Below are 17,265 nucleotides of genomic sequence, written 5' to 3'. Positions count from 1 at the left end.
TGCTGCTTCAATGCTACTGATTCATGTGCCCTGCTTCTACCTACCCAAATTTCAAGACTAAGTAAATATGATACTAAGTAAACTTTAAAGGGTTTAAATCTATAGGGACAAAGAGAAAGGATAGAGGAAATTGACTAGAAATTTCAGTTAATAACGGATAAAGAAGTAGAAAATGTTCTTACATGGAAAAGGGAGCCATACCCTGTGTGTGCAGAGGAGGAAATTGGAGAAAGAAAATTAATTTGCCTTCTTAGAGATCTCAAGAGGCTCCAACACTGGGACTTGCCAAATAAGGCTAAGGAGATTCTTGAGAGAAATAGGAGAAAGTTGTAGTCATGTGCAAAGGAACAAGAATCAGAATCCTAAACTTCATAATGGCAAACTGGATATAAAAAAAACAAACATAATAGGAAAATGACTATTTAAAAACTCTAAGGGAAAATGATCTTGAGCTTAAATTCGGCATTTCAGCTGAACTTCCCACCAAGCATAATAGAATAAGGATATTTTCAGACATATACGACTTCAAAGAATTTTCCTTCCAGGACCCTTCCCCAGGAAGCTACAGTAGGGCATGTTCAACTAAATAAGAGAGAAAACCCAAAAAAGAGAAAGACATCCAAGAGATCCAACATGAGAGAGCTCAGTGTCAGGTTGACAGCTCAGCCAGCTTACAGAACCAGAGTGAAGGTGGGGGACAGAAGACCTCAGGAAGAACATCTCTGGAAAGAAATGGAACACTGATATGATGTCATGACTGGAAAAAATTAAGGATTATTATGTTATGATAATTATAGCAGATAGAGCAAGGTTTTTTTTTTTTTAAAAAAAAAAAACAGTGACTAGAAGGAAAAGACAGTAAAAAAGGAACACAGTTCTCTACTTGGCTCTGCAGTGAACAATATTATATAGTGATCCCCCCTTATCTGCAAAGGGATACATTCCAAGACCCCCAGTGGATGCCCGAAACTGTGGATAGTACCGAATCCTATACGGTATATGCTACATTTTTCCTATACACACATACCTTTTCAATTAAAGAAAGTACTTTATAGCTTCTCTTTGGCATATCCAAGTTGCCAGCATCACCACTCTTGAGCTTTGGGGCCATTTTTTAAGTAAAATAAGAATTACTTGAACACCAGCACTGTGACACCTGAAGGAGGATCTGATAACCAAGATGTCTAGCAAGTGACTAACTGTAGGTTACTGTAGTTAGTAACTGTAGTTACTAACTGTCTACAGCCTGGATACACTGGACAAAGGAATGATTCCTGTCCCCAGTGAGATGGAGCCAGGATGGTGCTAAATTTCATCACAATACTCAAAATGACACACAACTTAAAGCTTATGAATTATTTCTGGAATGTTTAATATAATATTTTCAGGCTGCATTTGACAGTGGTGACTGAAACTGCAGAAAGTGAAACGGCATAAGGGGGGACTACTGTAAATTCATCAAAAAGCAGCACTGTTAATTTAAAATAATTTAACTAAAAAAGTAAAAAATGATTTAACTAGACCTTCCCTACATTCCATTGGTCGCAGAAGTATTCTATAAATGGACCAGAGATGGCCTCTCTGTATTAGCCTATAACGGCCTCTGTGTTGTTTACTTCTTCACAGTAGCCCGCCAGTGTCAAATTCAAATCCTCACACATCCAACTGCTTTAAATATAGTAAAAACAAACAAAAACAAACAAACAAAAAGTATTTCTAGCCAATTTGAGCCTGCCTACTTTACAGACCCCACAAAACTGAATTGAACTTCTGCTAACTATAGGAGAGACAATGCTATAGTTCTAAAAGATCCAAAACAGCTGCTGCTCTTCGGAGCATTGCTATTGATCAACATTATGTAGATCTATGAGCCCTTCGGATTTCCCCTTTCCCCGAGAGTCCCCTTTTCCCATTCCTGTCCAATGCTGTCACCTCTACTACTAAGTTTTCCTTAGTTCTGTTGGGTTTTAGATGTTTTGAGCCGATGTTACTGGGACAGACTTCCCTTCTCACGCAATCTTGTCCAAACGCCACCCAAATATTGTGTTACTGCCTCTCATGACTCTGTCTCCTCCTTCGTCAGCACCCAAATCCCTGAATTTGCTACAAGCAATTACAAGAGTTTGCAAGTTCAAGGGGAATGAATGTAGACCTCACCTCTCCATGGGGGATGTTGCTACAACACTGTAAAGAGCACATATACTCATGGCACTGTCCTTGGCAAATACACTGTCACAAAGATCGATATATAAAAATTAGCTGCATTTCTATTTAGTAGCAACGATTCGAAAATAAAATGTCAGATACAATTTATGCTGAAATCAACAAACATTCAATGCCTAGCAATAAAGCTAATGAAAGGCACATAAGATCCTACACAGAAAACTACAAAACATTACTGACAGAAATTAAAGAAGTCTTAAATGGAGTGACCTATCATATTCAGGAATTGGAAGAATTCCGCAGTTGCTGGATGCATATGTCAATTAGGTCAAGTTGGTTACTGTGTTGAGGTGTTTATGTGGGTTTTGTTTTTTGTTATTGTTAAATCCTTTTATCATTATCAATGTCCCTCTAAACTTTTAGAAATGCTCATTGTCTTAAAGTGTACCTTGTCTGACATTAGAACATTTACCTAATAAAGGACTCATATCAATAATATAAATATCTATGTAATATCATTAGGGCAATTTATAAAAGGGAGCCCAAAGATTTAAAAAACTCCTTCGAAAAAGACAAATGTCATTCACAACCAATAAATGTGAAATGAGTTCAACCTTATTATCAATAAGGGAAATGCAAAATGAAAACCAAATGATTCACTGTCGATGGCTAAAAATAAATTAAAAATAAATTTCAAAAAAGAAACCACTGACAGTACCAAGTATTGGCAAGAACTGGGGAAACTGGAATTCTCATACATTTATGCTGGAAGTGTACAAATGGTACAATCACTTTAGAGAACAGTTTGGGGGTACATAACAAAGCTGAACACATTCCATTCTGTGCATACATGTATACAACAAAAGACAAACATAAGAATGTTTATAAGGACTATTCACACTAGCTCCTAACAGAAAACCCAATGCTCATCACTGGTAAGATGAATAAGTATGGCCTTTTCATAATAAAATATTATTATACAGCAATATAAGTGAAGGAACTATTTCCACATCTACAGTGTATCAGTCTCAAGTTTGAGGGAAAGAAGCCATACACAAAAGGGTATGTAATATATATAAAGTTCAAAAACAGGCAAACTAATTTATGTGATAGCAGTCAAAATAGTGGCTTTTAGGGGCTAATAATTAGAAGATGATGTAAAGGTCTTTGAGGTGTGAACAGTGTTCAATATCTTGATTTCGGGAGTGGTAATAAGCATGCACTTTCTGAAAACGTATTGAGCTTGATGGACTTTTCTGCATATGTATTACAGTACAATAAAGTGCTTACAAATTTTTAAATGATTTAACTGTATATGGAGGGTGTGGCAGAACTATGGGTGGTAGGAATTTCTATAACTGATAAATCAAGAAATAGCCTATTTTAAAAAATAAAAATTATCACAAAAGTTCAAAATGGTTGCCTTTCGGAGGGGGAGGGGACTGTTTTTCAGTAACTTTTGGTATTAGATATTTAAGTGACATGCATATATGTTATAGATCAGAACATTTCAATTTTTCACAAAGGAAAAATTACTGATGTTGGTAAAAATGTAAACAGTTTCCTACAACTAGCAAGGCTGAAGTCTAATAGGAGAAAAAAATTCACTTTGCTTTTAGGCAAATTACAGTTTTAAACATCAAGTTTAAAAGATAAAAGTTATATTAGGAAATGATAGATGCTCTACTACCACCACAGTTTTAAGCCAAACACTAATCACCAAAAAGAGGAAAAGAGGTGAGGGGTGGCAGAATATGCCACCCCCAAATATGCACTTTGGCATAAGGACAACTTTGACCTAAAGGTACTTAAAAAAACAGCAAATACAAGAAGGGCACTCAGATTCTCCCCTTTCTTCCCAAAAGCAGGAGATAAAACTCCTGTGTGGACAATGTCCTCCCTGTAAGTAACATTCTTATCAAGGACAGGATGTTGAGACTTAAAATTCTACACAACTCTATTAAAATACTCCTTTTCTTCCTTTAGCCCCCTCACAGTTTACCTTTCTCCATTTGCCTCTTTGTTCAACTTAATTTGTAAAAGCCTTTAGATTCTGCCACTTCTTTGTGTCTTCATTTCCTTATGAGGGCTTCCATGTCACATAAAACTTAAATAAACTTGTATTATCTTCTCCTGTTAATGTCTTTTGTCAATTTCTCAGACTCAACCAAAAACCCTACAAGGGTAGAAGTAAAATTTTGCTTCCCCTGCAGAGGCAAACCCTAAGTACGTTTTACTCTGTTAATGCATAGCAAAGAACCTAGTTGTTTACATTCCTATTTTCTCATTATATAAAAAACTTGGTGTTAGAACACAGAATGGTACACTTGGTATGCCGTATATTGCTCATGGATGAAAGTTCTTATTTTAGTGTATTCTTCAAATTAAACTGCCATTTCTCGTACAATCTATAGAAGGCACTGATAAAAATTATGTGGAAATGGGTGTTCCATGGTCAATCATGTTTTGGAAACAGTGGATTTCTTTATTGTGGGCCTTCTCAGAATCATCATTCTGTTAATGTTTACTGTGTTTACTGTGATTCTCCAGGAGGATCTTCCTCTGTGCCTCAAATGGTGAGGTGCTTTAACATTTGTTACATTAAAAAGGAAGAAAAAAATAATTTTAGTGGCAAGAATCCATTACAGAAGGAATTAGGAAGAAGCTATTACTAGGTTTAGGGTAATTTAGAAATATAAAAATTTCAAACTTCCTCCATGCCTTAAAAATCTTTCCCAGAACTTATCATATCTTTTAAATTCTATTTTTTTGGTAGCTTTCGTGAGGTATACTAAGGGTTTTAACTGGCTTTTCTAAAAGAGAAATTCATTGCATTAAAATCACAGTTGACACAGCTTTTTAAGAAAGACAGAGTGCTAAAAAAGCATTTTAAATATTAATTTATTTGTGTTTTTCCAGTCAATGAACTACCCAGTATTTAGATACAAGAATAAAAAGAACAAGCAAAAGATGTATACAATATGTTTTTTTAATCTGAAAAGAAAATCAGTACATATATATGTTTGCTAAAGAGTGGTAAAAACTGAATGTTATGTATTATGGAATCAGTATATCAAATTTTACTTTGATAGCCAGTGATTCTTATAGTTAATTCTGGGAAAAAAAAAAAAAAAAAGGTTATGCAGAAACAAGAATACAAAATGCCCCTTTCTGAACCCGTTTGATAAAACTGATTTCATATTGAGCTTATTGATAATATTCAGTTTCACTGTGCAAATTATACATGTGGTCATTAATGGTGGTTTGGTGAAGTGAAATCCATTTCTCTTAGGATAGTTCAACATAATAACCCAAATATAAAAAGTTATTAAAGACTCACAGAGATAAACCAGTACCTAGGGAACATAATTCACCCATGTACATAATAGTTTTATAACGTTTTTAAACAAAATCGTAGTCGAAGATAGTGATAACATTGCATACTCAGTGCATTACTTCATGTAGTGCATTCCTATGGCTCATCTGAGTTTAAAAGCATGTAACTGCCACACTTCTAATGAATGGGCTTCTGACATACACAAGTCTGTCCAATTCTTTAAAAATCTAAAAATCTTCTTAAGATCTGGAGCTGACATGTAAGGACTCTGTGTTTTAATACCCCAAACGTTGGGAAGAATAGTCATGAAACACAGTAACCACCCTTTGGTAAGCAAGATGGGTATATTTTTGTTACATAACCACAAAGAACCCTCAAAGCAACTCAAATACTGCAGATAGAGAGGGGCACATTTATTATTTGGCCAAAGAAAATATAAATGGCTTTCCTGGAGTCAAATGTACCCCAAGATATATACAAAGGATGAGTATAACTGTGACAGCTAAAGAAATTTGCCACTGTGGAATAAATGCTATTTTGCAATGACGCTGTACATTTTGATAATAGACTATGATTTGTTTCCCACCATCATGGGGCACAAGAAAATCAATCTCAAGACAATCTTGTTAGCACAGGACAAGTGATGACTCCAGTTTTAAACAAGATTCTTCATTGAAGCAAAAGATAGAGCCATAAAAGTCAAATTAGCTCACTTCAGGATGAATCAGGTTACACTGATTTAAGCCCAATTTAATTTAGGCAGTTTTTTAACCACAAGAATAAGGTCGTTCTTAGTACATATTAATAATTAAATCAACATATACACAAATAGCAATATTCTATCTAATATTAAACTTTTTAACAACTTGTTCTCAATTATTTTATAATTTGCTGCTTTGTTTAAAAAAAAAAAAAAGCTGAACTTTAATTTACAATGTACTTTGTATTTCTAAGTGTGTTAATGATTTCCTTGAAGCAGGTACAGTCCTCCGGATTCTAAGAGCCAAATTCAACTGTATCTTCTGTTATCTGTTTAAATTCATAATTGCCTCTGCCATCCATGTGGAGGTAGTACTATGGGAAAGAAGGGAGAGAAAAAAGGAGAGAAAAAAATCATTGACTAAGAGAATTTCCTTTTTGTCAGGAATTTATGTAGAGGTTATTATACAAATGATCTAAATTATTATTTAGAGCTACTAAAGCCTTTAAAAGTTTATACACAGAAATGCATAAAGTTCTCCAAGGTAAAGGCTAAATGAAGACATGTTCATTTTGAAAAGAGCAACAATATAATTCTGCTTGGAATGGATATAGTGCTTTCTCTCCTAAGAATTAAAATATCAGACTTCCTCATTATTTTAAAGGAACCAAATCTATAAGTACACCTACAATTAGAATGCTCCTATAACTTCAGAACCAAGGATCTGATATACCACCAAGTGCAACCCAGTTTAGTAGGGTCGTTTTTAATACTTCCTTATCTGGTTTCCTAGATCAGCTCGAAACCTCTACCTTAAGGCTTTTTGTCTATTTTTGGATTTAGCAGAGGGAGAATCAAGAGCTATAGTGCGCCTACATACCTCATTCTATGAAGACACTTAGGACAGCTGTTACAAAGCCTTCTGTTTTTATTTAGTGCCTTTTTATTTACAAAAAAGCTTTGTTTTCTATTTTTCTACTGTTATTTCTTAGCTATTCTGGCTACTAACATTGCTATTCTTCCTATTATTTGGCTACTTGTTTATACCTCTAGAAGAAGAGAGAGAAAACCCAAGTCCTCTCACTGTCCTATGACTATAATATTTATGAACTTTGAGGAAATACAAAGGTTTGGATATATTTTAAACTATTTGATTTCTAGTTATTCAATTTCTCATTCAATTCATGAGAAATGAGCAGATTATAACATGCCATAAGATAAAAACTATATTTAAAAGTCACACAGCTCTATAGAATTTCATTATATTTTATTAAATATTTTCATATAGGCTACCTCTTTGATCCTCATGGTAATCTATGAGACAGGCTGACAAGGATGAAAAACTTTATTATACAAAGGTAGCAACTGATGCCAGACATAGTGGTCTGAATGCAAGTTTCTTAACTTTGAGTCCTATGCTCTTTTTTTATCATTTGTACACTATTGCCTAAACCATAAGTTCTAAAGGGTACACGTAGTACTCTGTATCCTTCAGACGGTGAGCCCAGTACATGGCAAAAAAGGTGCCTGATCAGGTGTGAATTTTATGAGAGAAGATAAAATTGTTCTAACTTTTCTCAAATCCTTTCTTTTACCTAAGATTTCTGTATCATTTAGGAAGCAAAAAAAAAGGAGGAGAAGAAGGAAGGAAAGAGGGAACAGAAAAGGAAAAAGAAAAGAATATAAAATGAAATAAACTGGGTTTCTTTTTAGAGTTTGATCACTTTACAGTAAGAGTAGAAAAGAACTGTTATACTGAGAATGGCACTGCTGGAATGGCAGAATAAATAAAATATCTGTACCAGTGTAAACCTCACTGTAATAACTTTGTAAATCATCATGACTACCTAATGAATTCTATTTCACTGCTGTGCAATGGTAAACACAGCTGATGTTATTCAATTTCTTCCTTATAGTTCTGATCACTCGAAATGTCCCTAAACTTTTTGCCATCTAATCCTTCGTCTCTTTCTCCTTCTGCCAATACAGCAGAAGATAAGAAGATAAGAAGATAAGAAAAATATTACTTAGTCATAGTTGTGATAAGAGTATGCAAATTTTAGTCAATTATTATACGACAGTCATTTATAAAACCGGAGAACCACTAACTGGTTCTCTAATATCTCTTATATAACCTAGGGATTGTTTATATGTACTAAAGCTTTCAAAACTAACAACTACAATGATATCTAAGAAAATCCTATTTCATTTTATAAAACTGAAATAGAATCACCTTTTTTCCTTAAGGTACATGTATCAAAGGGAATATACACCAAGAAATCTAAAAGCATAATCAGCTGAATTCATATATTTAAATAAATTTTCACTGTATCGTTCAATGTAAGAAATACAAACCTCATGGTGTTTCCAAAGAGACTTCCTGTGTGACACAGTGAAGAGGGTGATACCGACCTAATACAAAGAAAATGATTTAGATTGCTATAAACAACACAGAATACAAATCAAACCACTCTACGTATTTTAAGCTTTAAGATGACTATCTTCAGTAGCTATAGTTAAAATTAATGTCAAAGAGAAAAAATTACAACTGATGACAAATGTTCAAGGTAATACAAAATACAGGCCATCAACTACATAATAAAAACTAATGGGTATCAACAAAGTTCTTTAAGAAAAATAAAACTAAACTAACAGGTACTATTGCTGTGTATTATTTTGTTTGGGGCAAAAAATATATATCCTAGTACATTTTCCATCTTACTGTGAAAAATATGTAAAAAAAGTATAAAGATGATAAAAACAGCAAAAGGTCAAAATCAAGAAAATTAAATCAAAACAGTACTGTCTACAGCCAATTTGTTTTTCAAATACAGGGTGATAATCTTTTATTGGAAACCTTGTTTTGGAATCTGTCTTAGAACTCAGATTTTAGAAAAGTAGTATTTACCACACCCCCAGAATTCTGGGGCAGAATTCTATAATTAAACACATGAATGTTTCTGCAGCAACACATGGGGACACTGACACTGAGATATAACACTCTTTGCTAAAGTGAGATATCATCCTTTAACAGTAACTTTGTTACTTAGTAACTTAGAATCTCCTCTTTGGATAGATATTTGGTGAGTCACAGAATAAAACAAGAAGGGGCACATGGACCTTTAAACTGAAGACTTGGCATACTGACCTCTCGACAATGACTATAAATGTAGCCTTCCACGTCCACACTAACTGCACTTGTGCATTCATCTAAAATGGCAAACTGGGGTTTATGATAAAATAATCTTGCCATCTGAGGAATAAACAGAAATATTTTGTATAATCACATGCAGAAATAAGCTAAAATAAATTAAGTATGCATTTACAGTCATAAAGCAAGTATAAAAATTATTCTAACTCAAAAAATCTATTTCCCAGAAACAAAAACAATATATAAACCTCATTGTTTTTATTATCTTGCCGAACAAAGGGGAAAATGTAATAAAATGTTAAAAGTAAAAAAAACCTTTTAGGACTGATATGAGATGAAGTTGAGTTTCAAACTAATATTAAAGAAAGTTCTCTAAACAAGATTAAAGGGTACATGTTTTAACCAAATCTTAGAATTCAGACTTATAGATGGCACAAGTGCAAAAATGTGTCTATTTTTTTGTTGATTAAGTAATGCCCATTAAGTTGCCAATTAATATCCCCATCAAACTTTTTGAGTGTACCTGGTTTCATATTCCTGTGGTCAGTACTGAGTGTGTCCATTTTTTTAAAGCATTTGCTAATTTTATAAGTAAAAACTAACATCCAGATTGTTAAAGCTTACATTTCTTTGATTAGCAGAAATACTGAACATTTTCTTAGGTTTATTTTCCACATGTATTTTATTTTCTGGGAATTATGTATCTTGATCCTTTGTCTAACAGATATTCCATTTTGTCATCTGCCACTAACAATGATCTCCACATTGCAAAACCAATGCACACTCTTCTATCCTTACCCAATTCACCTCCTCTGCAACATTCAACTCAGATGACCACTCCCTGCTCTTTAAGTGACAGTGAAACTGGGTCTTAAGTTTCCTCCCACTTCCTAAGCTGCTTTCTCAGCTTCTTTTCCAGCATTTTCTCTTCCATCTGACCACTAAATGTTGAGGTTCCTCAGGGTTAATGCCTAGGTCCTCTTCTCTTTTTCCTATATTGCATCTCATTGAATCTCACGATTTCAAATCTCATGATCTACACCTGCAAACTCCCAGTACATATCTTTCATCTATATTTCTCTTCTAATTTTCAGATTGATATGTAAGAATTTCTATTTTGATTTGTCTACTTGGATACCGCATGGGACTCTCAGACTTAAAAATCTAAAACTCATATAGATTTTCTAGATTTTCCCCTTAAAATCCATTCATCTACCCTCCCAATCATAAACATTTCAGAAAATGACACTATCAAACAGTTGTTCAATCTAGAAAGCCATGAGTCCTTCTCTATCATTCCCCTCTTCTCCTCCCTTTCACTCCCTCCATCCCCTCATTTTTAGTCCATTTCAAGTCCTGTTGAGTTTAAAATCCACTCACTTTTTCCCCATCTCCATAATCATGCTTTTTTTCCCACAACATAGTCATCTCCTGCCTGGATGACCACAGATAGCTTCCTACTTCCTCTTTTACTCCGCTCCAATCCATTCTCCATGTAACCAGAGAAGATCTTAGAAATATAAATTACAAAATTTCACTCTTCTGCTTAAAATCTTTCAACAACTTCCCATTTCACTTAAAATAAAACTCAAACTCTTTACCATGGCCTACAAGGCCCTGCACAATCTTATTCCTGCTCGCTCTCTACCCTCCACATTCTAGCCAATATTGCCTCCTCTCAACTACTAGGACACAAGGTCAAGTATATCAGGGAGGACAAGACAGTTGCCCGGCGCAAAGTTAATTAAGAGAAATGGCTATCTGAAGGCATTCTACACATGCCCCCTGTGTTCCCATGGAGCTCGCTGCATGCCGTCATCACACTTCTCACATCATGCGTCTCTCCCTCCACTATGCTATCAGGTACTTGATACTACAAGACTGTAAAGTGAATGAGTACATGAACACTGCAGTCATACTACCTGAGCTTGACAAGCCAACCCCCTCACCCCTACATGCTTTAATTTTTACTAGCTGTCCTTGCTTGACAAGCTACTTAACTGTTTAATTTCCCCTGTACAATGGGGCCTTCATAGTTCTTATCTCACAGGACTGTTGTGAGAATTAAATGAGAAAATCTGTGTAAAGTGCTTAGCATAATACCTATTAAGCACTCAATAAAAGTTAGCTGTCATTTAACTGAAATAATAGCTTCTCTTTTTTAAGCAGGAGATAAGTTATTCTGCTGAGAGTGGTAGAGTAGAAAATGGGGTAAAAGCCTGAGATTGGAGTTTTTAAATGATTATCATGAAAAATGAAAGAGAGGGGGAAAAATAAGTAACATGATTGCCAAGCCATGCTACAAGCCCCTGTAAGACTGGAAACCATGAAAGTGTGCTGACACCAATCCACATCATTCTGATTTTTTCAGCTGTGCTCAGAAGCCTACGCACAGAAATGCCAAGGCAAACAACTGCTCTTGATTGGGGTTTAGGTAATATGAGAAAACAAAAAGTGGGAAAGGAAGTTAAGTGGAAGGGATAATTTGTTCATTCCTTTAAGAAATACCTCCGGAATACCTCCTATGTGCCAGGCCCCATGCCAGGTCCTGGATTATTAAGTCTGTACTAGACAGGAAAGGAGGTAGAGTCAGAAGAGGATAAATCAACTGTAAGAAAAAGATTGATCAATTGTAAGAATATGGAACAATATTCAAGAAATCTCACTGAGTTTGAAGACAACAGCTGCCAATTAGGTAAAAGAGAAAGAATTATAAAAATGGTTTAAAAAGACACTAAAAATTTTATGACAGTGGTATTTCTGGTAAGGGGGTTTTGTTCCTTCTTTATAATTTTATACATATTCCAACTTTTCTATCACATATATTTTTTCATAATTCACAAAAAGAACTCCATGACTAAATAGGAAGAGTTCTGAAAGACAACTATCAGTCAGAGAAATATGATATACTAAATTATGATATTAGATAGAACCACCTTGGCTGATGATGACTGGGACCAAATGAGTGCAATGGAGGGAAATATCACTTGAGATCTCACTGGACAATGAGAGAAGAGAACTGGATAGACAGCCCACATGCACACCGAAGGCTATAAAGTACTGATTGGTTAAGAGCAACAATTCTGGTGTCAGACCCACCTGCACTTGAAGCTCAGTTCTGCCTCTCATTAGCTGTATGGCATTAGTAACCTGATTGAGCTTGCCAAGTCTTTCCCTTGTCTATACCTTGCTTTACAAGTCTGCTAGGAGAATTAAATAGGATCTGCCATTCAAAACCAACTTTTTCCCATCTTTATACCAGTGCATTTCCTTTGTAGCTATAAGACTGCCTTGTATTACAGTTATTTGAGAATATGTGGATCTTCTAACTAGAAGATCCAAATTATATCATCATTGAATTTGTTTTTTCACTGTTAAAATAATGGAATAATCATCTTATCTCTCTACATTTAGACTGAAGGAGCGTTTTTCAAGGAGCTTTTAGAAATCTGTCACCAGACCTCCTTTTATTCAATAGTATTATTCCATTCTCTCAAATTCAAATCCTAGCTCTGCTTACCCAAAAGTTCCTTTGGTTCACCAGTTTTACACAAACCCTCACTCTTGTAAGTTCTCTAATTTGGATGGTTAGACCTTTCAAGTCTGTTCTTCCTAAAAATTAGTTTTTAATATTGATAAATTCTTGTAATTTATGAAAACTGTCTTCACTTCCCTTAACTTTTTACTTTGAAAACTTTTAATCAAAAAAAAAAGAAAGAACAGTAAAATGAACACACATAATCTTCACCCAACTTCATCAACATTAATATTGGTTGTATTATCCTCTTCTCTCTCCCCACAAACCCTTTGAAAGTAGCAAAACAATATGCTCTCTTTTAAACTTTACGTTTAATTCTCCAAACACTGGCCAATACAGAACACACACCGTCAATGGCTTGGTCAAGCAGCAGGGCCACAGGAGAGCTTTCTCTCACTCCCAAACAACTCTATCATAGTTCATATGGTTTTACAGGATTCTTTCCCCTACGCCCTTACTCTTCCAAGATATCTTCTCATTCCTGAAGACCTTGAATTTCTTATCTTCAAATAAAAATTATCCAACTTGTACCTTTATACCACACACACAGAATTCCTTAGTTATGCATTTTTTTTTATTTATCTAAGTTGCTATTGTGTCCATTTGTGACTCTTAGCCTTCCATTTTCTTTGAAATCAAAGTATAAAATTTAAATTTGTTCTCTTGACTTGCAGTTCTTTCTATAGCAATCCCCTAAATTGATTCAAGAAATGCCCAATCATTTCAAATTCTCACTCATTCAGCCCAGTTTCCATTTTGAGTATGGCTGACATCTTTCTTTTGTTTATGATTTATTCTTCACTCTAGATTAATCTTATATTAACAGTTCTAATCAGAAAAATCACAATATTAGGTTTATATCAAGTTCATATAAAATGGGTATTATTTAGGGAAAAACAAAACATGCAAAATTAGGGAGTAGGAGGCAACAAAATGGTAGAATATAACCTGAAGATAACGAATAAGCAATTCTGCAATAAGCCGCTTCTTTTACTCTTTCCTTGGCTACAGTTTTCTCTAATTTCCATAAGGTTAATATTCTGGAAAGAAAAATCCTTCTGGATCTGCTCAAACTATGGTATGTACAGTTAGAAAATAACTCTTTAAAAGTTATTCCTCTTAACAGAGTACTCACTCCTAATATGTAGAGTTTTATAGTCATGTTTGATAAGGAATAAGTTTAGTCAATCATAAAATTAAAATAGTTCCTTTCAAATGCTTTTTTATAGTAGAAAAAATTTTAAATTCTAAATAATTCTAGGAACTAGATACTAATCCCTGAAACAAGGATACATATAATGGTAAGAGGAAAGGGCAAGAACAGAATAAAGAATAAAATGATAATAAAATTAAAACTGATCATCTCTAATATCAGAGAGAAAAGCCTTAGTAAGACAAAGAGATGTCTATAGGGAAAAGACATAGAAAGAGATCTCAAAATCCAATCGAGATTACCATATATCCCAGGACCATGTGGTACAAAGTTTCCCCAACTTTTACAAAAATGTAGTAATGGTATATAATTGGATGTGCAGCTTTTCCTTTCACAGGAAAATTTATAAATTTTTCCGAATTCCAAAATTTACATGCAAGTTATACACTTTCAAGCACCTTTATTATCATTTAAACTAATCTATACAAAAACCATTACTAATTGAAAAGATTAAAATAAAACTGTGTGCCTTGATTAATCAACCAGTTGCACTGTTGTGCAATGTCTTCACAATATACTTACTGCCATTCTTTGCTTCTCTCCACCACTGAGTACATCCATCCAATCCTGAACACTGTCCCAGCCTCCTTCACGTTCAAGGATATGACTCAACTGGACATTATCTAAGTATTCCTTCAGTACCTTTTAGCAAAATGATTAAAGGTGAAATCAAGCTTAAAATAAACCAACATTATCTATCTTACTTTTTTTTTTACAATAGAATCACTATAAGTCTATTGCCAATATCATTTAAAGAGGCGCATTTCACAAAAGAATGTGGCACGAAGGTAGCCCCAAATCCTTTACTTCCTATCTATATTAAATCTGACAAAATATATCTAGTAGCTTAAAGAGAATAACACTATTATGTGTAATTAAAGGACAAGGGCAATGAGAGAACAATCATTTAAAGACAAGGTTAAATACTCATCAAGTCATATTTAAGCAAAGTGGTTCACATCTTAACGTATCTTGGAAATTATAATTAATGACAAGGCTTTAGGAGGCTTTTACAGGTTAGGATAAACTACTTAACTGATTAAGAAAAAGAATCTTAAACAGTATTTTCAGCAGGTCTCGAATATAAATATTTACTTACAAGGTCAGATATCCCCTTCCTTTTCTGATCTTCTCTTCCATCTGGATATATCACTTGGTCTCGAAGTGTTCCAAGAGTCATATAAGGTCTCTGATAGTAGGAGAGCAAAAATCATTACAAGTGAATTCTTAAACAATAAGAATAGCTTTATATTAAAGATTACAAAATAACTCAAAAAAGGTCTTACTTGAGGAACATAAAATAACTTTCCTCTCTCAGGTTTAGTTAGACGTCCTCCAAAAAGAGGCCATAACTATTGGATAAAAAAAAAAAGAGGTGTAAAAGAGCAGTTGTAGATTCCACGATGTAGTAGGTCACATGGCAAAATAAGACTGTAAAATTTTGAGGCTAATTTGTACTTACTTCACCAAGAACACGGAAAAGTGAACTCTTCCCACAGCCATTTGGACCACAAATTAGAACATTGGCCCCAGAGCGAACCTGAAAGGAAACCGGTCTATGAATTAATTAAATAGAATGAATATATATGCAATGAACATTTACTTAGAGTTCTCTGCTAATGACTAGCTTTCTGTTTTGTCTATAAATGTGATATGAGGTAGAAGCAGTGGATGGTATGGTTGAAGGGACCCTTTGTTTTTGTTTACTTTCAAATTTTACTCACTTTTTAAAAATTTAACCCATTTCCCGTTTGCCTTAAGAATACTCATTACCAGTGCTTGCAGGTGCAGCGTTTACCCCGAGATAACTCATGGATTACAGTCCTAACCTTATCCCCAAAGTTTGCCACAAAATATCTCGCTTTTATTATTATTTTTACATTGCACTAGTATATCAATGTCTTTGGAAACAAATGACATCATTCTATTTACAGTATTGTTTTTAGTAGTAGTACTTCCATTTACAAAATACAGTAATTCTTGATCACTGAAAATATCAAATCCTGGAAAATGTAGCATTCCTAGGCATGATGTTAAATTAATGCTGGCAGAGAGCTGCAAATCTTTTTCTAAACAAGAAGAGTTAAAAATCATTATTGATATTATCAACTTCATCTCAGTCAGAATACAAAGAGCTAAAGCTTAAAAAATTTGAGAATTCTTGAAAACACTAAATATGTGTGTATCCATAATTTTCTTTTAAAAATGGAATCGTACTATATATGTCCTACATTTGTTATTGATTAACAATATATAACATATATTCTTCTAGGTCAGTGTATTCAGATTCCTCTCATTCTTTTTTTTAATGTTTGCAGTGTATTCCATAGTAAGGACGCACCATAATTTATTTAAATACTCTCCTTTTGTTAAATATTAATTCAACTGCATTTTGTTTTGCTCTTAGCTAATTCTGAGTCAGTGGGCAAATTTATGCACTAGTGAGAAATGTTTCTATACATCAGATTCTTTGGAAATTATAAGTGTTGGATCAAAGTATATATACATTATATTTACACATGCTACCAAACTGCTCTGCAACAATAGAGTTAAATGATAAATAGTAAAAAGAGTGGCTAAGTTCTAAACTTATGATCTTACATGTTAATCAATCCTGTGAAGACTACAAAAACCTGGAGTTATAACCTAGCTCACATTACACAGCAATGTACACAACAGGAAAGGAGGACAACAACGAGATATGAGTTATCCTAGCTGTTGGGACCAGCCTTTGACAATTTTTTAACTGTCAAGCCTGAGGTTCCTATTATTTAAATTCAGTGAATATTTACTGAATTCTCAGCATCAGGTTCTGTTCTAGGCAATGGAGTTACATTAGAATAAGAGAACAAAAAACCCCCAAACCAAAAAAAGCCCCAAACTCTCTCCTTACCATTTTACATTCTAGTGGGAAAGACATACAATAAGGAATAAGCATAATAAATGACCCAATTAAATAATATGTCTGAAAATATGTGTTACAGAGAAAAAACAGATCAGGGTAAGGAAACTTGGGAGTGGGTGGGGGAGGTCACACTTCTAAGGTGGTCAGGCCAGGCAAATGGGCAAAACTTTGAGAGGAGGAGTGAATTAGGAGTTTATCTGGAAGAAGATTATTCCAGCCCCACCCTAACCATAAAAAAGCAGATTCAAAGTGACTGAG

At 34.2% G+C, this 17,265-nt stretch overlaps 1 protein-coding gene across 3 annotated transcripts in view; it reads right to left on the bottom strand.

The window, feature by feature from the left end:
* Positions 1-5,047: 5,047 nt before the first annotated feature.
* ABCD3 (ATP binding cassette subfamily D member 3) overlaps positions 5,048-17,265 on the bottom strand; it is a 65,981-nt gene continuing 53,763 nt past the window's right edge. For all 3 annotated transcript variants that reach the window (XM_025051933.1, XM_006919426.3, XM_025051935.1), the window contains exons 17-23: positions 15,565-15,642; positions 15,389-15,454; positions 15,202-15,291; positions 14,625-14,744; positions 9,349-9,453; positions 8,556-8,612; positions 5,048-6,574 (exon numbers count right to left, since the gene is read on the bottom strand). In XM_025051933.1, the coding sequence (XP_024907701.1) occupies positions 6,497-6,574; positions 8,556-8,612; positions 9,349-9,453; positions 14,625-14,744; positions 15,202-15,291; positions 15,389-15,454; positions 15,565-15,642 (594 nt within the window). In that variant the 3' untranslated portion in view covers positions 5,048-6,496. The remainder of the gene's footprint in view (positions 6,575-8,555; positions 8,613-9,348; positions 9,454-14,624; positions 14,745-15,201; positions 15,292-15,388; positions 15,455-15,564; positions 15,643-17,265) is intronic.

The sequence above is a fragment of the Pteropus alecto genome, unplaced genomic scaffold, assembly GCF_000325575.1.
Source record: "Pteropus alecto unplaced genomic scaffold, ASM32557v1 scaffold25, whole genome shotgun sequence".
NCBI lineage: Eukaryota > Metazoa > Chordata > Mammalia > Chiroptera > Pteropodidae > Pteropus > Pteropus alecto.
Note: the sequence above shows the minus strand (reverse complement) of the source record. Positions and strands in the feature narration are given on the sequence as shown.